This window comes from Peromyscus eremicus, chromosome 20 (assembly GCF_949786415.1).
Source record: "Peromyscus eremicus chromosome 20, PerEre_H2_v1, whole genome shotgun sequence".
In the NCBI taxonomy this organism is placed as follows: Eukaryota; Metazoa; Chordata; class Mammalia; order Rodentia; family Cricetidae; genus Peromyscus; species Peromyscus eremicus.
The window spans coordinates 48,434,415-48,455,868 of record NC_081436.1 but is presented as its reverse complement, the minus strand read 5'-3'; the positions used below and the strand labels follow the sequence as shown (position 1 = coordinate 48,455,868).

General features: G+C 40.7%; 1 protein-coding gene across 1 annotated transcript in view; it reads left to right on the top strand.

The window, feature by feature from the left end:
- Positions 1 to 19,532, top strand: part of Slc30a8 (solute carrier family 30 member 8) — a 36,160-nt gene extending 16,628 nt beyond the window's left edge. The window contains exons 3-8 of the mRNA XM_059248004.1: positions 4,067 to 4,213; positions 9,018 to 9,171; positions 13,047 to 13,197; positions 15,932 to 16,037; positions 17,845 to 17,979; positions 19,387 to 19,532. Coding sequence (XP_059103987.1) covers positions 4,067 to 4,213; positions 9,018 to 9,171; positions 13,047 to 13,197; positions 15,932 to 16,037; positions 17,845 to 17,979; positions 19,387 to 19,532 — 839 coding nt within the window. The remainder of the gene's footprint in view (positions 1 to 4,066; positions 4,214 to 9,017; positions 9,172 to 13,046; positions 13,198 to 15,931; positions 16,038 to 17,844; positions 17,980 to 19,386) is intronic.
- The last annotated feature ends 1,922 nt before the right edge of the window (positions 19,533 to 21,454 follow it).

Below are 21,454 nucleotides of genomic sequence, written 5' to 3'. Positions count from 1 at the left end.
ATCAGTATGGCGACTTCTCAGAAAATTGGGAATTAATTAACCATGGAGATCTCATCTATTTCCCCTTCCCAGGGCAATCTATGTGTCCCTTTTAGGGTCCTCCTTGTTAGCCAGCTTCTCTGGAGCTGTGGGTTGGAGTCTGGTTATCCTTTCTTTATATCTAGTATCCACTTATGAATCAGTACATACCATGATTGTTTTTCTGAATTTGGGTTACCTCACTCATGATGATATTTTGTAGTTCCATTTATTTGCCTGGTAATTTCACAAAGTCATTGTTTTGTTTTGTTTTGTTTTGTTTTATAGCTGAGTAATACTCCATTGTGTATCTGTACCACATTTTCTTTATCCATTCTTCATTTGAGGGGCATCTAGGTTGTGTCCAGATTCTGGCTATTGCAAATAATGGTGCTATGAACATAGTTGAGCAAGTGTCCTTGTGGTATGATTGAGCATCCCTTGGGTATATGCCCAAGAGTGGTATCATTGTGTCTTGAGGTTAATTGATTCCCAATTTTCTGAGAAGTCGCCATACTGATTTCCAAAGTGGCTATATAAGTTTGCACTCCCACCAATAGTGGAGGAGTTTTCCCCTTGTTCCACATCCTCTCCAGTATAAGCTGTCATCAGTGTTTTTGATCATAGCCATTCTCACAGGTGTAAGATGGCATCTCAGACTCATTTTGATTTGATTTGTATTTCCCTGATGACTAAGGATGTTGAACAATTCCTTAAATGTCTTTCGGCCATTTGAGATTCTTCTGTTAAGAATTCTCTGTTTAGCTTTGTAGTCCATTTTTTAATTGAATTATTTGGTATTTTGATATCTAGTTTCTTGAGTTCTTTATATATTTTGGAGATCAGCCCTCTGTCAGATGCTAAGTCATTCTTAAATATGAATTAACAGCATACAATGGTGTAGCCCGGTAGTGGATACAAAGCTGTCTTGCTACTTTTCTATTGCCATGATAAGACACATGACCAAGGCAATTTGTAGAAGAATGAGTTTCCTTGGGGTTGACAGCTTCAGAGGGTTTTAATCCATGAGCATCATGGCAAAGAGTATGGCAGCAGGCAAGCAGTTGATGCTGGAGCAGTAGTTGAGAGCTCATATCTTGAGATACAAGTATGAGGGCAGAGAGAGCTACCCAGGAATCGTGGAATGGTGTAGACTTTTGGAATCTCAAAGCCGACCTTCAGGGATACATCTCCTCCAGCAAAGTTATACCTCCTAATCCTTCTCTAGCAGTTCCACCAACTGGGGAGCAAGCATTCAACTGTATGAACCTATAAGGGCCATTCTCATTCAAGCCCCAACAAAAGCTAATATTATCAGGTTAACAGTTATATTCTCAGCACTTCCAACGTTTCTCTTCTTCCATGGAAAATGCCACAGGGATTTAAAGCCATCTGTTTAAATCTGAAGGGGTCTGTGTCTAGGAGATGCAGGCCCAGTGTTCTACAGTCACCTTCACTGCATGGGCCTCACGCAATCTGTTTCCAGGGCTGAGACCTCTCTGGGCTTGTGTTGCCTTGATCTAAGCTCATTCTGCACACATCTTGCCATGGCTAAAAATAGAACTGACAACACTCCGCTCCATCCATTCACCAGAGTTCCCTTCAGCAATTACTGTTGCGTGGGTCTTTTTAATTAGCACACAACGTATTAAGTTTCATTGTGGTATTCTGAAGCATTTTGTTCTCGTTGTTGATTCTCTCCTGTCCCCGCTTCACCTTCCTGTTCCTATTCCCCACTTAGACCCTTCTACCTCGATATCACCCCTTCAACTTTCTTGCCTTGTGTTGTATTGTCCTCTTCCCCTTCCTCAATAATTCTTTTTATCTAATCTCATGGTCTTCTTTCTAGTTTCACAGCTTGTGCACATTTACACCCATTTTTACAGACAGACAGACAGACACCCCCCCACACACACACACGCTAAAAGCTAGTATCCATATATGAGAAAGATCATATGATATTTGTCTTTCTGAGTTTACATCATATAATCATTCCAGATCCATGGGGATTAGCCACCAGCTTCGTGTCTTTCCAAGTCAGCCTCTAAATTGCTGGCAAAGATCTCTCTCAAACATAAACCAAAACACGCCTTGGCCTTGCCTAAAAATCCTAAGCAGAACTCCTCAGCCCATAGGTTAACTCTCAGATTCCCTTGCCTGACATGGAATAGTCCCTTTGTCTCTAGTCCAGCATTGGGGTCTCATTTCCCATAGGCCTCTGATCTGCTGCATCTCCTATTTTTATGGAAAAGTGGCACATTCTTTTATTTTCTTTCCCATGTTCCTATTTATTCACCAAACCCCATTACTTCTTGTTAACTCTCAGTACTTCTTTGAAAGTTCCTCAATACTGCAGGGCTCTCTATTCCCAGCCCAGCAGCAAGTCTTCAGCACAGTGTTAGGAGATAACTGAAGACAGGGATTGTAATTTGTTTATCTTTGTGTACTTTGCCCATGCTACCACACACAGCAAGGGCTCAATAGATGCTGGCTGGATAGTTGAATTAATGGTTAATAATACCCCATGCTTTCAGAAGCAAAGGCACATGCTCCTTTTTGCAAACAGTTTGCTCTGTAGCATTCAGCAGTGCCCACAATGTTCTGGATAGTTCTTATTACCAGCTGTGATGGCTGGAAAATGATTGCGGGTCCCAGGTTTCCACATTAACATGTTTCTTCCAAAGCAAGCCCCCTTCATCCTCAGTTGCCTCCTGACTAGCTTAGCCTGCTAAGGAATTCCTCCAAGACTTTCTTCCTTTGACTTAGTGGGCAATTTCAGCATGGCTCTTAGAATCCTCATCATTCATGGCTGAAATTGCAGCATGCTGCTTATCTGCATGTAGTCATTCTCCAGGCAAGAAATAATGCATTATTAACACAGCTTTATTATCAGGACCGAGTTTGGCGGATCGAGGAACATTAGAGGATAATTGGAAGGACAGCTGATTTGTTAGCAAAATGTTGCCTTTTAGCTAATGAATCATTCCGGGTTTTGCACCGACAGCTCAGTAACAAGCTTGAAGACTCCTTTGCTTCAGACCATTAAACTTTGACAAACCAGTTATTAAGTATAGCTCGAGCCACCAGTCTGTGGGGATTATTGCAATTATGAGCCATCTCTGTAATTTTTTTTAATCATTAGGCGAGACAAGGTGAGTCTGATGATGGAGGGTCTGATGACTGACAGTCTCTGCCGCTTTGGAGTACACAAGGCAATAAACAGCCGCGGGAAGGATTCATCAGTCAGCACACGCTCTTTGCTGGGAAGAGGTGGTACGAGCAATAAAGGTTATTGCTCTCCAACAAGAAGGCCTGTTCGGGAAGGATAGGACACAATTTTCCTTTCATTTCTCTTCAGAGGCTGGAGGTCTTTTCAAAGGAGAACTAGAGGGAAGACACAGACATGTCACAAATGCCCAGAAAAGCAAGGTGGGCTCATGTGCCCATGGCTTTCTACCCTAAGTTTTGTTGGATCGCTTTTGCCCTTGGTATGTCCACGGCACTGTGCCTCCATTTCCCCTTTCAGCTCTGCTCTCCCGCTATTTATAACATGCATCTCCAGTGCAGCTGGGTAGTATAATTCAGCAGAACAAAGGGAAGCGGAAAAGACGATGGTAAAATTACAGATAAATAACAAGTCTGTAGGCTGATGCAACACTGTTTTCCAGATAGAAGGTTAAGTCTACAACCTGTATTATGAGACCCTGAGAATCTAGTTAACACCTCCTCAGCCATGTGTACTAGTAGGCCTATTCCCGAGGCTTCCCGCCTGGCCTAATTGAGATGTTGTCTCTATTGGCCTCAAAATTCCTATCTCTGTGTTTCCACAGCCTTAGAAATAGCTCCCTTAATATTCATTTTTACATGTTCAATTTTATTTACTTTTAAGGTCGCAGTTATTTTTCAAATTGGGAAAAAGAAGTGAATTAATTTTACTCGGATAACTTTTTTTTCTTTTCTAGTTGTGTGAGTCAACAATGTTTAATATGCATATAAGTAGAACTGCATTCTGGGCCTTCAACCCTGTGTGCTATTATGCATTTCACAGGTGGATACGTTGCTGGGAGTCTTGCTATCCTCACTGATGCTGCTCATCTCTTAATTGACCTGACGAGTTTCCTGCTCAGTCTCTTTTCCTTATGGTTGTCATCACGGCCTCCCTCCAAGCAGCTGACCTTTGGGTGGTACCGAGCAGGTAAAGATCTATGATTGTGCATTAATGAATGCACAGTGATGCGGAGTCAAACAGGCATTAAAAAAAGGAAGGTAAAGTGCAAAGCCCTGTTCAAAAATTCCCACTGGGCTACAAGTTTGGTGCTCAGGATAAAACAACCATGTGGGAATGTGTGCTCTCAACATTAATTCAGCTGACAGCAAGATTCATCGAAGTACTTCCCCTCCTGTGGGACAACAAAAATATGTGTATCATGTTAGCAGCTGCACCATCCCCAGGGTCTCTGTATAGCAGCAACTAGGAAATGTTCTTTCAGTTACGCTGCATCCTTGAGAGAGATGATAAAGGTAAAGAAGCTTCTGCCACGTTACAAACTAGAGCCACAGAGTCCAAGAGAGTGGCAAGAGCGAAGGACTTCTCCCCAGGGAGTCAGGCCTGAGATATGGGGCTTTCTCAGTCACACACAGCATTTAGTCATTCCTATGGCTGGAATGCTGCCTTCGGATCTCATGTTGGAATTTAATGACTGTTGGCAAGGTGTTGAGATGGGACTTCATGAAGTCATGAGAGCTGTGCTCTCATTAGTGGGTCAATGCTGTTATTATGGGAGTGGAATTCTAATAGGAAGGGTGAGGTCAGAATAACCTCTTTCCCTTGCCTCACACACACTTGCTTGCTTGTCTCTCATGCTATGATGTGGCATAGAAATGTTTGCCAACTTCAAGAACCTTGGTCTTGTACTTGCCAGCATCCAGAACTGTGAGGGAAAAACAGTCCTTTCATTATAAATTACCTAGCCTGTAGTATTTTGTTATAGCAGCATAAAATGCACCAGGACAGCCATTCAGAGAATGCATGGCACAGCTGAATACTTGTTCACTTAATCACCAACAACAATAAAGTGGAAGAAAATGCTGATGATGAGAAAGAAGAGGAGGCCATAAAATCCACTCTTTCGTCCTTTCTCAGAGCTGTTTCTTTTTCCGAGTGACTGTCTGCTCTTGCCCAGGATGCAGCCAGTCTCTGGAAAGTGTTTACTATGGGTTCTTTTTACAGTATCCTCACCCATCCACATACATCGCAGATCGATGTTCCCTCTCTGCAAGAGGAGTTTATATATTAGCTGGAGGAGTTTCTGTTGAAATGTTTTGTGCCAGTCTTGGAAATACATAGTTACAGCTCTATGATTTCTCACTGGTTGTGAAGTCAAGGCAAAGGAGATCTAATGGCAATGCATGGGTAACCCTCAAGGCCAACCTTCCCAGTGAAAGATGTTGGTTGCCACAAACCACAGCTTGTTCACTGACAATGTGAACTATTGGTTTTTGAAGTTAGAATACTAGGAAACTCTGTCTTCATACGAAGCAGTTTATCAGTGCAGGTGTTCTGGATTGGTTTCCCTTCAACATCCAGAGAGAAATGAACAGCATCAGAAAGTTTGTGAGAATGAGTTTAGAGAACTCTTGTATCCGTCCCTGGACCCTTGGAAGCCATGTGAGTTTGGTTGAGATCTCAGCCTTTGTCAGTACAAATTTTTATATGTGTTCAACACCTTCTGGTATTATTAGAACAGTTTTGTTTCTCTAGAGTGTTTTCTTTTTAAGAGAGAGTAGACTCAGAATTTTCCATCAGTGTTTGGACTAGTGGTTCTTAACCTCTGTGGTTCTCTACTCCTTTGAGGGGCTTGAACAACCCTTTCACAGGGATCCCATATCAGACATTCTGCGCTGCAGATATTTACATCACAGTAGAAAAACTACAGTTATGTAGTACCATTGAAAATAATTTTATGATCGAGGGTCACTACAGCATGAGGAACTGTATTAAAGGGTCACATCATTAGGAATGTTGAGAATCACTGGCTTAGACTATGTCCCCTTGACCATGGAAATCTATGAGCTCTAGTATTCTAAAAGGCCAAGAATGTTCAATAAAACTCTCTGCTATTCGGTAAAATATTTTGAAATACAGTGCATGATATAAATATTGAGAACTTTAAATGTGACTGGTATGACAGATTGACAATATTTTTTTTTTTTTCGAGACAGGGTTTCTTTGTGTAGCTTTGTGCCTTTCCTGGAACTCACTGTGGAGACCAGGCTAGCCTCGAACTCATAGAGATCCACCTGCCTCTGCCTCCCGAGTGCTGGGATTAAAGGCGTGCGCCACCACCGCCCGGCTGATTGACAATATTTTTAATTATATGTCAGTTAAATGGATGTACATGATTGGTGGCTACCATGTGAAGCACTACCTAGAGACATAGGTGGGCCATGTGAATCCACAGCCCAGTCTGGCCAATCTGCTGGCCTTGAGCTGGTTTCTTAGAAACCATGGTAGCACTTGCCCACGTTTCCTCACGTGTTTCTTTTCTAGCTAGTTGATTTTGGATCCCTACCTAATGTTTAGATCTGCCTGTTGATCCTTGAGCTTGGTATGAGAGCTTTATTCACTTAGCTCTTCTCTCACTAGACATTTCTAAACAAGGGCTTAGGATGGGACATGCTCAACTTGAATATCTTGATTTAGATCCCCCAGTGGATAGGAACCATACTACTCACCATCTGTGAATTCAGTCTCTGTTTCCAGCTAAGTAGAAATTTTTTTAGCCTGATTCTCATTAAGCTCAGCAAAGGGAGCTTTAAACAATCTAACTAATTAAATAGTAATTCTTGAGAGTTTGTTTAATGGTGTATGTTTCCCTGAACCACGTTTAACAGCAAGGTTCCCACTGGACAGCTCAGAGAGACATTTACTCTCTCAGAGGTCTAGAAAAACAAAAGTATGAGATAAAGGCACGAGTAAAGTTGTTTTCTTCTGAGGTCTGTCAGTGAAAACCAGTTCCATAATTCTCTCAGACCTGCTGGTGGCTTGCTGCCAATCTTTGTTGTTTCTTGGCTTAAATATCTCGGCTTTGATCTTCATATTGTCTTGCACTCTCTCTGTATACATGTCTATTTCCACACTTCCCTTTAAAATAAGTAAACCAGCCATATGTGATTATAGGAACATCCTATACCAAAATGATTGTATCTTAACTAGTTGGGTGCAAAGACCCCATTTCCAAACAAAGTGACAATATGAGTTACCGACCAAGGAATAGCATTTTTTTTTTACATACAAATCTTTGAGGGACATAATTCAAGCCACAACACAAGCCAACTTGTATCCATATACTATTTTAAAAATCTACCTTATAGATAAAGAAACTCTCAACTGTATAAAGCCAGATAGGCAGTCATTGGTACACCATGTGCGTGAGATACTTGAAGTCAAGCCCTACATCTCTGCATCAATACTACCTATAGTGTGAAAATGTTCCGTGGATGGACCATCAGATGTTTTGAGTGTTGCAGGGCAATAATCACATATGCATTCTATTATGCATGAAACATACAGTAGCGCATCAAACTTGTAATTTTATGGATAACTCCAGGAAGAATCTAAGCATAAAGAGTGAGTTGATGTGAGAAAAATGCAAAATGACTAAGATCAATAAGTGGTGCATGAATGTGTCAAAATAGTGAAGATCGTATATAAATGACTAAAGTCCGGGAAGCAATAGCCACATAGTGAGGAATAGTACATGATTTTGCTTTAATAGGACCTAATGTGTAGGAATAATGTAGAGGGAGTGTTGTAGTTGGTGTTAACTGTCATCTTGACACAGCCTAGAGTCACCTGAGAAGGGACTCCCAGCTGAGGGATTGCCCAGAGCAGACTGGTCTGTGGGCATGTCTGTGGAGGATATTCTTGATTGCTGTGAGAGGGCCCTGCCTAATGTGGGTGGCACCATTCCCTAAGCTGCTGGTTTTGCGCTGTATAAGAAAGCTAGCTAAACATAAGCTATCAAGTAACATTCCTCCATTGTTCCTAGTTGAAGCTCTTGCTGGAGTTCTGGACTTGACTTCCCTCAGTGACGGACTGTGGCCTGGAAGTTAAGCCAAATAGACCCATGCCTCCCCTAAGTTGGTGTTTGTCATAGCAACACAATGAGATCAGGGCAGAGAGCAGAGACTAGCATAATAGAATTTGCCTGACCAGTGGCTCACAGGGTATTTCTAGACCCTTGTGGGTTTTTAAAATCTATCTACGAGGCTGAGTGAGAGAACAGGAAAAGGTATTAAGGAAGGTTCATGTGAGCTAAAGTACTTTCTTTCCTAAACAAGCACATTGAGATCGCGCTTATCTTCAAATATTAATGCAAATGTTTCCATTTTGATGTTTCTTTTCCTTGCAGTTGCTCTTAAAAAGCAGTTGGAGTGCAGAGAAGCCCTTGAGTTCGCCTCTGTGTTTACAATATGTCCGGTTGGCAAATGAAACCCATTTTCGTAAAGTACACTCCGAAGCTTTCCGTTTTTACTAGCTTGTTCCTCTAAAGGTGCCAGTGCTGGCAAGTTGTAAATGTTTTATGGTGAAATGAAGAGTTTCTAAACACATTTTACTCGTCGTATCTCATTATTTCATCCTCTAATAAGTTTCCATCATTTTAGCACCTGTGTAAATTAAAATCCCCAAGGAGAACAGGGAGGGCAGGCGGCAATTAATATGTTCTAAAAATTTGCTGAAAATGACTCAGTAACAGGGAGCATAATGAATTCTGATGTTCGTGTTTTATGGATGCCGTGCTAAAGTGCCTCATCTCAGCTTTCAAATCCATTCATACTTCTGCTTCACGAGTTCCTGAAAAAAAAAAAAAAAAAAAAAAAAAACAGTTTGAGGCCATATTCACAGGCAGGAGGATCAAAGAGTCTCTGACTGTTCTGTGGGGAGTCGGGAATGTGAGGGTGATATTCATGTTGCTTTCTGTGAATTTGACTCCCAGAGATCCTTGGTGCCCTGCTGTCTGTCCTTTGCATCTGGGTGGTGACTGGTGTGCTGGTGTACCTTGCCTGTGAGCGCCTGGTGTATCCTGATTACCAGATCCAAGCAAGCATCATGATCATTGTTTCAGGCTGTGCAGTGGCAGCCAACATTGTGTAAGTCATCCCATGCCGAGTGTCTATTGGGCTTATCTTCAGTCCTATCTAGAGAAATAGTTTTAAAACGGGAAAAAAAAATCTCCTGTGTCTGTGAAGATGCCAAAGTCCTGACATGGTGTTTGAGTGCCACTAAGATTGAAAATAGTGTCGATCACTGTAGGTTAAGGAGTTTTCAAACAATGACTTCCACTAGCTACCATATTTGAAAGCTTCCAGCATGCCAGAGGTTGGGAAAGGATCTTGCGATGTACATATCAAATTGAATTTTGTGGTCTTTCAACCCCACCAAGTATGAAAGGGAAGCTCAGTTATGTTAACTAGGTAGTGAGGATTTAGGATTTGAATCTAGGTCCATGTATTTGGAATAGAGTTTCCATCCTCTACTTTCTTATGTGTGTTAATGACCCATGGGATGTGGCTTCCAAATGGTTCAACTTTTTTTTTTTTTGGCTTTTTCGAGACAGGGTTTCTCTGTGTAGCTTTGTGCCTTTCCTGGAACTTACTTGGTAGCCCAGGCTGGCCTCGAACTCACAGAGATCCTCCTGGCTCTGCCTCCCGAGTGCTGGGATTAAAGGCATGCGCCACCACCGCCCGGCTAAAATGGTTCAACTTTTGTTAGGTAAGTAGATTATGAATTATCAGACTGATGAATTGATGGAGACCTCAGAAATTATCGACTGTAGTGTGGATTCTGTGTTTAAGGTCTCTCTTGCTGTATTTTCATAAAGTGGCCATCACCTTTGTATATTTCAACCAAAGCAAAAATGGAGGTTTTCCTTCCATCAAACTCTATTTTAGCCTTAGAACACGCTACTACATAAAAAGTTGTTAGGGAAAAAGAAATCCCTCCACAATTGCCTTCAGAAAGAATTCAGTCTCCCAAACCTACTTCAGACTTCTCATCTCCAGAACTCTAAGATAATGAGTTCATGTTGTTTTAAGCTCCTAAAGCATTTTGGTAATTTAGTAATTCAGTAAAATGAAAATATTATACAGATTGAGCATTCCTGATCCAAAATTCTAAAATGTCATGAAACCTGAAACTTTGGAATACGTGTCAAGCTCAAGATTCTGAACCTTGGAGCATTTTGAACATTTTGAATAGTCAAATCAAGGATATTCAACTGGTAAATTTTATGTGAAAATTCACACATACACACACAAAACTTCAAAGTTTTAAACACCTCCAGCACCAAGTAATCATCTTCCTGTTTTCCAAGACAGATTGATACATTTCACAAGGGAGATTTGACGTCAAAGACTTGACAGTGGTTGAAGAAATAGAAATGATACAGCATTTTTTTAAGAGAAGGCATGATGGGATCTTTGCAATTGGTAGATATACTAATTTGTGTGGCTTGAAAATGTTCCCTCGGGTTATTATATGAGTCATATTTAGACATCTCCATTTTTACTTCATAGTTTATATGCACAATATCTGAACTGAAGGTTAAAAATGGTATTTAATGATCTTCTGCCATTGGCTAGAGCCTGTCTTCTAGGAGTTAACTTGACACTAGCTTCACTTTGGAAGAAAGAACACAGACAGGTGAATGTGAGTCTGTCTTCTCTAGGAGACAAACACTCAGAGCACGTGTCCTGCTCACTGGGGGTAAATAATACCCTCTTCACATAAGGAGAACAGTATGTCCCGAAAGTAGTAGGAAGAACGAAAGTATTAATTATTTCCAAAGAGTCACACATCATGTAGGTATGCAAAGATGGCAGATCAACCCAGCCAACTACTACATTAAATCTAGGCCCTTTAGGGTAGATCTTGATCTTTACAATAGATACCATCCAGATTTTCTTTTTACTGCAGCTGCTTTTGAGCATTGCCCTGACCATTGCAAGTACTTTTCATACTTAGAACGACAGTCTGCTTGGTTGCTTGGCCTTCCCTGAGCAAGTGAGCAGGTGGTTATTTATGGATAAAGGGACAGAGTGACTAGAACGTTTCTTCCAGGAACTGAGAATGTAAGTTTCAAGGGCTGCTAGATGTCTGGAATATGCAGAGATATAAGAACTGAAATTTGGGAGTAAATCTGCTCCTTGGGAACCCCAAACCAAGACAGAAAGTTCCAAGAACAACTGTGAAGAGTCTTCGATAAAGTTGTAGACAGAGCCCTAAAGGAAAAGTTTTTCTGCATAATTTGTGAATTCAGCCAAGTTGCTGTGTGTATCGAAATCAGATTCCTCTTCTGGTATAACTATAGTGGCTATTTTTAGTAGACATGAACATAAATGTGTGTATGTGATCTCTGCTATCTGTGCCATACATGTATGCTAGGGAAATATCATGCCCAGTGTGTGGTACAAATATTTAACAGTGCCTAAATATGTGTTCCCCATCATCTTAAAATAAAACAAGTAAAAGAGTGAATGACAATGTCATGAACATAAATAACAGATCTAGAAGATCCATAGACTGCCAGCCTATCAGGCCATCTGGGGCGTGTGGAATGGTAACTCATAGTTGACAGTGAATTTCTATCCAAATACTGACAGTCTGAAAACTGCATTATGGAATGATCAAATCTTGGTGGGTATCTGTGATTCTGCTTTTGGTGATGGCCTGAGATTTAACAGATACTTTGCCCATACGTGATGTTTTCTTCAGTTTGCTTGAAAGAGTCATGCTAAACTTTGCAATATGTTGCTATATGTGTTTGTACATACACAAGTTCTTTATACTAGATCAGATGATTTCAGTTGCGGTGTGAATAAGTATATATGCAGACCTAGTATTCTCTTTATTGGCCATTAGAAAATTATTCAGATTTCAAATAATCACTCAAATGAACCAAATAACACAATAAACACAATAAAAAAATTAAAGATTCTAACATTGGGAGCAGGATAGATAGCTCAGTCAGTAATGTGCTTGCATCAGAAGCATGAGTTCTTGAATTTGACCCCTAGAAGCCACAGGAAAATGTTAAGCATAGTGGTTTGTAATCTCAATGCTGGAGAAACAAAGGCAGGGGTCCTTTGGTCGGCTTGCCTAGCCAAATCATCGAGTCTCACAATAATGAGACCCTGTCTCAAGAACAGGGTAGATAGCTCCTGAACCAAGGTGGTTCTCTGGTATCCACAAGTACATGCACACATGAGCAGGCACATACACAAGCACTGGCATACACATGAGCACATAAATATTTAGACACTTAGATTGATAAATTCCCTGCGAAAGCCGTAGACTGTATAACAAAACACCAGTATCAGACATGAGAAACCTCCTTTTGAGTGTTGGTCAAGGGAGACCAAGAGATTCCTCAAAAATATAAGCTATTGCTATCCTTGCTTGCCTCCCAGAACTTGAAGATCTTATTGCTGAAGACACCACGTGCTTTGTACACAAGAGGAACTGAACTAGTATTGACCTGGAAGCCTCCTCCTAGTGGACTAAATCTCATAGAATTTGAAGGTTTTATACAAGCTGCTAAGGGAGATAACACCAATAGTCTGAGCCAGCTATAAAGCCTAGGAATCATAATGATAAGTTCAGCAAGGTATACTCAGGGTTGCAATAGTGGCATTTACATGTTGGGGGCAACCAACAGCCATCTAATTGGACTAATGTTTCATTTTCATGAGAGCAGTAATGCTTTTCAATTTTAGTGTGGAACAGTGTAACATTATGTTGGCGAATTCTCCAGGAAACAGAGGTGAATGTTTGAAATATTTCCTTTTGGGAGTTTTTAAAAGTTCTAAGATATATTTATAATCAAATATGAGTCCAACGTAAGGCACTGATACTTTAATTACCTGACAGTTTAGATAATAAATGCTACTGGTGACTCCTCCATTCTGCTGTGTAGGCTTTTAAAGGCTTATTGTATGTGTGTCAGGAACATTGTTATCTCTTTCAGACTAACTGCAATCCTGCACCAACGGCACCTTGGCCACAACCACAAGGATGTACAAGCTAATGCCAGCGTCAGAGCAGCTTTTGTGCACGCCCTTGGGGATGTATTTCAGAGCATCAGTGTGCTAATTAGTGCTCTCATTATCTACTTTAAGGTATGTTTAGTAATCATAGTAATTCTATGGATGAGATAGCGTCAAAATTAAGACTCAAACACCACCAATATTAGCAGCTTGTGTTTACCTGCACAAACCACTTTACAAAGTTAAAACTAACAAATACTGAAGCCTTAGTATTCCCCAGATTCTAAAGAGCTGTCTTTATCTGTTGGGCTTTGAGTCTTTCAAGAAAGTTCCTTTTGATATGGTGTTAAGATGTAAATCAATGGAACCATGAACACCTTGGGGTTATTTAGATGTAAGAAATGCATGAGATCTCTGGTTTATTTAAATTATACTAATTGGCTGAAATGTATGGAATGAACTCAGAGACAGAAATCAAGGTAGAAATAAGGGCACATTTTGGTATCTATGGGTATCATGCTGAAATAAATGTGTCTGATCAAATATTTCTCCTGTTCTTGTCACTGCCGAGAATCATATTTCTTAAAGATCTATTTATGTTTATTTTATAAATTAGTCCAATAATGTGTCTCTGAGTGAGTATGTGCACATGAGTGCAGGTACTCATAGTGATCAGAGGAGTTGGATTTTCTGGAGCCTGATGTTAGTGCTGGGAAGTGAACTCAGGTTCTCTGCAAGAGCAGCACTCCCTTCTAACCCCCAGCCATCTCTCCAGCATTCTGAGAATCACATTTTATGGGAAGGTGTCTGGTTTACTGAGTTTGGGACTTGTGCCTACTGCTTGGCTGGGAAAGGATAGAGCACTTGATTTATGGTCCTATTTGCATTGTTCTCAGTGTGGGAGGAGCTTCTTTTTCCCCAAAGCAGAGCTCTGGGTCAAAATGAGAAAGGAGAAAGGTCTCCCAACCTAAACATGTAAATACTTACCAACAGAGACGCGTGTTTGGGACAGAGAGAGTGGGGCCAAAAACAGCATTCAGCTCTGCCTTTTTCTATCATGCTATCATGATTTTTCATTTTGGAGAGAATAGTGTTTTTTCCTAAAATGTTCAAATATGTAAGTGGAAGTAAAAGAATTCTGAACTCAGATAGAGAAAACACACCTTGAAAACTTCAAGTCAGTAAATAATTAAAAACTTTTAAAGTAAAATAAAAGCTTCAAGTCAAAGGCAAAGACAGTTTAAAATCATAAAGATTAACAGTTTTAGTTTGCCAGAAGGGATGGAGAATACCAAGGAAACAAAGCCTTCTAAACCCAATGGGACCCATGTACATATGAACTCAGACTATGGCAGCATGCACATATCCTGCTCAGATCTAGTCCTGGTGTGGTCCCAGTGCTCAGAAGGGGACAGGACACAAGCCCCCATCCCCAATCCAGAAGCTATTCCAATTGATAAGCACTCATACATGAAAAATTAGTTTCTCCAATGCAGTTTCTCCATTCTGAAGGGCAGGCCCCATGCCCAGGAGTAGATGCCACAACAAAATAAAATCAGTGGCATTGCTGGAGGTTCTTTGTCTCATAATGCTTTGTCAGGGCACTTTTTAAGAAATCTTACAGATCATTTGTATATGTATTACGACTTCTGGTTTTGTGTTTCATGGGGCTTTTGTGTGTATGAATGTGTGAGTCTCTGCATCTATTTATGTTTCTTAAGATTTTTCTTTGGCTCTTTTTCTTCTGTTTGTTTGTCTTGGCCTATTCTGTTTGTTTTATTTTATCTTTTATTATTGTTGTTGTTATCAATTATTATTATTATTATTATTATTATTATTATTATTATTATTTTAGGCGCCTATGTGTATCCTAATGAGAGGGAGAAAGAAAGGGTGTGGATTTGGGTAGGTGAGGAAGTGGGAAGGATCTGAGAGGAGTTGGGGGCCGGGAAACAATAATTGGAATAGATTGTATTAAACAATCTATTTCAACTAATAAAAAAACGAACTTGCAATGCATTCTTAACAGGCCACTAGTTTTCAGCAATCCAGAACCTAAGAATGTCATCAGATAGCACCTGAAACCTATAGTGAGATCTTCCCAGCTTTGCTGTAACCAACCGCCTGTCCATGGCCTCCACCATGTAGTTGGGAAATACTTTGATTTATGGCTTTCTTAGTTGTGGAACTAATAAAATCCCATGTAACAACTTAAAAAAAAAAAACTTGAGTCCCCACACAAGGGTTAGGTCGATGCTACATTTCCCAAGGGAAGCGGAGCATAGACTTTTCTGTGTCCCTCAGCGTCACTACAGCACTGCAATCAGAATAGCACATATTTCACTCCAGTATCAAGGATATCAATTAATGGAGGGAGGGAAAGAGAAAGAGAGGAATGTATATATATATACATATATATATAAAGTATGGGGGAGGGCTTAAGAATCAAGATTCATGCTTTGGTTTGTGCTTTAAAGGCTAAAATAAATGACTCCCATTTCCTCCCTCACCCTGGTTAAAGTTGAAAAGCATTGGCTAGTGTGATCACCTTTTCACATATTTCCATGACTACAGTGTTCTCACATTAATTTGAGAAACTTTAAATCAGGTTCTTTTAAGACAATACTTAAGAATATCATTCAGTTTAATTCTTAAGTTATTGTGAACACATTTCTAGAAGCCTCCATTCATTAGTCACTAGAAATTTAAAGCTTCTTCTGTGAGTCCCCAGGAAAAGCATTCTGCCTTTGAGGAAGGTAAATGGGTAGCAGAAAAAGAAGGACTCAGAGAGGTTTACTTAATTTATTAACTGGGTTTCTTGATGGAAAGTTTGAACTCAGTTAACCAAAGCTGTTGTGTTTTCCAGCCAGACTACAAAATTGCTGATCCAGTGTGCACATTTATCTTTTCCATCCTGGTTTTGGTCAGTACCATCATGATCTTAAAAGACTTCTCCATCTTACTCATGGAAGGTAGGAGTGCTTTCACCATTTTTCCTAGGATTGATGTTCCCTTTCCCCTTTGATCATAAAGGGATGACTGCAAGGCATGTTCTCTGTTGATTTGTATTATAGGGCAAAATTAGAGTGATAAGGATTTTTAATATCTGATTTTTTTCCTCATATGGAACAAATAGAAACAGCATACATATGTGTTAAATTCTGTCTCACAATGTAAAGATACCAAACATAAATACTAAATACAACATTAGAGGAAAATATTGAAAAAATTATAAATATGTCCCCAAGTATACTGGAAAAAAATCTAAGAAATACAAGTGGAGTCTTCCTCTTAGCATTATAGTTGAACACTTAGGTCTCATGTGCCTCAAAGTACAGGGACACTGTGATGACTTTTATTTGTTTAGTAAGTGCTTGCTGAACCCTGTGAGATCATGTCTGTAAAATTCGACTTACAAAGCTGAGCAAAGCAGTGATTGACCCTCTCCTGATGGGGGAGGAGCTACACATGAGTGAAAAGAGAATTGTCTAAACCATGAGAAGGAATAGAACAGCATGTGTTACAACAGAAGAGGCATGAGACTTTAACATGGCTGAGGAAGAGGGGCCAGTGGGAAGCTGGGGAAATGATGTTTCAAGCTTGTTCTTAGCCCAAAGCAGATTTTTGCTAATTAACCTCATCACACATAACCAGTGTGACCCATATATTCTTCTGCTTTACCTGGCTCCATGGGTTCTCCAGTCAGTCAAAAATAGATGACAGTAGTAACTCTCACAGTCAAGAAAGTAGCTCATGACTAAAGCTTGCTGGGCACGTCTCCTTCCTCTATTCTGTATTTTGGTGATTTTCTTTACATCTGGCATAACACAGTTGGTGTACGGCTGTTTTCTGAGCTTCCCAGACTGCATCTCTGTAGTTAGGGGTGACATGCTGAGACTAGTTCAGTCCCAAAGAACAGGTAATTAGCCAGGAATTGCAGCAGATGCCTGTAAGCTCAGCAGTTGGGAGATACAGGCAGGGGAACTGTTATAAGTTCAAGACTAGCCTGGACTATATAATACATTCAGGCCATCTAGGATTACACAGTGAGAACCTGTCAAAAATAAATTTGAAAAAAATAAAAACCAAACTGATTGACTGGTGGTCTTCCCATCTTCCCATGTGTTCTACATGATTCATTTAGAAAGAAGAGTGACAGTCAAGTTATGATAGTTTGTGACCCAGATGTTGAATGCTGACTTGGGCAGCCGAAACAATGGGGAATTTGCAAACCAAGTGATAAGCTATCATTGCAATGTTAGCATTTCCTCTTAGCACAGTTCCTGGGGTGACTTATTGGACAACCGACATTGCATAGCATTATAATTTACAAAGAACAGGCTTGTTCCATGAAGTCCCCCCATCATTCATGATGTACACATTGCTCTTACTGGCCATATTTTACTACGCACATGATCAAAGAAGCATCGCAATTTGAGGAAATTCACAATAATTGTAGTCAGAATGTAAACCCAAGATGTATAATACCAAACCCCATATCATTTCATTATGTTTTGTAGAGACTGTGCAAAGATAAAAGCACCGTTAGGATGATTACTATTGCTAGATGTTGCCTAGCAAATTCTGTATTTTCTCTGTGGACTTGAGATTGCTGACAAGGCCTTTGACAGAGTCAGATTTTTAAACATTTGAGGAAAAAAACCAAAGAAGGGACTGGATGCGAGTTGGTGTTCTGCTGAAGACTGTGCAGCTGACTTAGCCTTCCCAAGCAAGCACATCCAGATAAGCAACAAGAGGGTCACACTCTTCCTTTGACAGGTGTTCCAAAGGGCCTGAGTTACAACAGCGTGAAAGAGCTCATCCTCGCAGTTGATGGTGTGATGTCTGTGCACAGTCTGCACATCTGGTCGCTTACAGTGAACCAAGTGATTCTCTCTGTTCATGTTGCTACAGGTCAGTGAGTTTTGTAAACATCCCGGGCAAGATTCACTCCATACCCTGAGACCTCAGTCATCTCTCTTCCTTTTAGAGCTGCCCTTACTATCTATTGTCTGTCAAAACAACTGTAAAATGTGTTGCTCTACCCAGTGTCTCTGAAAACCAACCCACTTATCAATGTTGTCATAGCAACAATGATCCCAATGGCATCCTCTGGGCTGATTGCATAGGGTAGAGAGACAGTACAAACGGCTAAAATATCTCCCCAACTTCAAGCCCTTGGCCTCAGGGGAAAAAAAATGACTCCACCTGTTTGTCTGGGCGCCATCTCAGTCTAAATAATAGGAATGAATTCGACAACAAAAATAAAATCTCAATGGAGTATCTTCTGTGTAAAAGATGGTTTTCTGACCCTGAACACAAAAGAAGGGAAATGGAAGCTCAGCTTTGAAATTCCCACAAGCTAATAGGTGTGTTGAAAGATGGTCAGCCATCCCGTGGTCATGCCACACACTTCATAGAATAGACTCAAGCCTGCTTTCTTCATGTGGAAGGGGATTATGTCCATGATAAGTTTTCAGACTGGGGGAAACGGGAGGTAGGAGGTTTTTCATCCTCTTAGGAGAAAGCTCAGGCCAGGGGTACTATGTTAGGCTGTTAAAAAATGACTGAAGACGTTACTTAGAGGCAAGGGACGGGAATATCAGTGACAGTCTTTTGAAGGCTGTGCTTTGTCAGATGTCCCCATCTTCTCCAAGGGGCTCAGATATGACTTCAGAAAATTTACAGCATCTTCCGTACCAATATCTCACCCCAAGGGGAAGAATATAGCAAACAATCAGGTTACCTTGGGCGGGGGGGACGTTGCAGCCTTCTGATATTATTTAAGGCAGGAAAAAGGGTGGCAGTGAGGGTGGATGTTCTAGGGAAGGTCTGGGGGAGCTCTAAATGTTTCCTTGTTCCTGCCACTTGTCTTGATATAAATTCTAATTAAATCCAAGGGCTGCAAAAGGGAGATTTGTGGGGGCTGGTGAGCAGGGCCCAGTAAGACACAATAGCTCAGTCTGGTCCTGCTTCTTTCCAAGCCTTGTCGCTCCTTCCCCGTACTGCAGAGGTAATTTGGTAGGAAGAGTACTCATAGTGACGGGTACTTTACTGCACTCACGTTCCCCTGCCTTGTCTGTGTGAACAGAGCTAAGTGCTAGAGCCAAATGCTTCTTTAGCATTTAGCACCCGTCGGGCACCGAACACTTGAAGCTGAAATCAATCAGCTCCTGCATCTTTCTCTCTCCCTCGTGTGTGTGTGTGTGTGTGTGTGTGTGTGTGTGTGAGAGAGAGAGAGAGAGAGAGAGAGAGAGAGAGAGAGAGGGAGAGAGAGAATGTATTATCTGCATTAATATTCCTGTGTTTCTTTATCAACAGCTGCTGGCCAGGACAGCCAGTCAGTCCGGACAGGGATTGCCCGAGTCCTCAGCACTAGCTTTGACCTGCACTCCCTCACCATTCAAATAGAATCTGCATCAGACCAGGATCCCAGCTGCCTTTTCTGTGAAGACCCACAGGACTAGCTCGGCCACACTGCCAGCTTCCTGTGTCTCACAGGCCTTGAGAAACTGCTGTAAAGTTTCGGTAACAGACAGTGAAGCAACCAGCGAAATAGATATGAGCAAGTCACGGCAATGTAACATGCACGTTCTTCCTTTTTATTTATCCACACCCACCATGGGTGAAGATGTACGAGATTCATCAGTTTCTTGGATTATATCATAATCAGCAGTTGTTTCCAATCATAGGAATATATACAGAGATTAATCCTAACTGGGGGATGAAATAGCAGATGTTTGCAACCACAGGTAATAAAGGGTTCACTTCCCTACAATAATGGGTATACCTGAATTCAGGAATGCCTTCCCAGGGATCTTCAGCACGAGACACAAATATTTGGATAGACTCTTGAGGCATCAGAACTCGACTCTTCCACCATCTCTAAACAGACATTCATTATGAAATGGTGGAATTCCCTCTTTTAATCTTGCATGTAAATTACGATGCTGTATGTGTAAGTTACTGAATTCTATTTTACACTACTGCAGTGCTCTATGTGTAAGCTACTGAATTCTATTTTAGTTCTCTCTGCAAAGGGTATGGGAAAAGGAAAAAGTTCTGAAATTGCTAGCTCTTGAATGTTTTTTCATAAATTGTAATTTAATAATGCGAGAAAACGAGGAGGCACAGAACAGGATGTTTCTTATCCAGGTCACAGGGAAAGGACTTAAGTCAAAGAATTAAGATAAATGTCCAGTTTTGCACAATATTTATAAATCACTATTGTTCAATCTGTACTGCATTTTCTAACAGTATAACTTTTAGAATTTCAACTTAACACTATTATTATATAGAGAAAACAAAAAATCAAAGAGGATAGGTAATTTTAAAATGTTATTTTTTCACTCATTCAAAAGGTATTTTTTGATACCAGACTTAGGATGAGGACTGGGGAGTAGCTTTGTTTTTCATTTCTGTAATTGAATTACACCAAGTAACAGAAAAGGAAAGTTTATGTGGCCTATGGCTCTGGAGGCTGGGAAGCCTCTTCATGAGCTCTATGTTCATAGAGTCCCTAGGCAGGGCAGAGCATCACAGGATGCGAGGATTGAACATCCTGGCTTACTTCTTGCCCCTCTTTGAACAAAGCCACAGTCCCACTTAATTAGTGCCCCATCTTTGTGTTCTCATTGGACATTACCTCCCAAAGGTTCCACCACCCCAAACCACAGCCAGGGTAGGCTTCTACCTCATGAGTCCACCAGGAGCATTACATTTCAGTGTTAGTTTTAGTGGGGTTGTTCAAACTGTCATCAGTGAATGAAGCTGACGTAACACTTGCCCTTACAGAGTTCTTCTTTTCCTTTTGTGGTGGAGACAGACTGTGTGTAGATGAAGACAACTGAGAAATGCTAGAAGAACTAGCCAGTGATGTGAAGACAGGCTGTGAGATTGAGGCAGGTCAATGAAAAATTTCTCAGAGAAACCAGCATCTCAGCTGAGATGGGAACAAAAAACAATATGTGCTAATTAGGTGGGATGTAGGAGGAGCCAGGTTCTAGAAGAATCAAATCAGTGAGTAAGCATCCTGAAGAACTTGGGGAAGGCCCTTGTTGCCAATGGTGCACTATACAGGTGCATTAAAGACTGTGACATGAAGGAAGCTGGAGAGAGAAGCAAGCCAAGTCAGAATGCAAGATCTACCCTCCCCTTGTGCTTACTTATGCTTTCACTTTGAATGTATTTTCCTGTGTACTCTGTTCTCTCCCACCCACCCCCTCTCTCTTATTTTGACGAAATAATCTGTTTCAACAGTTGGTCATTACTGCATATATGTGTACCAATTATTAGTTTGTATTATTCATAAGAATATGATAAATAAAATGTGGAGTTTGAGAAGCAAAGCTCTGATAGTGGTTCCTTGATGGATGTATCCTATCCATGA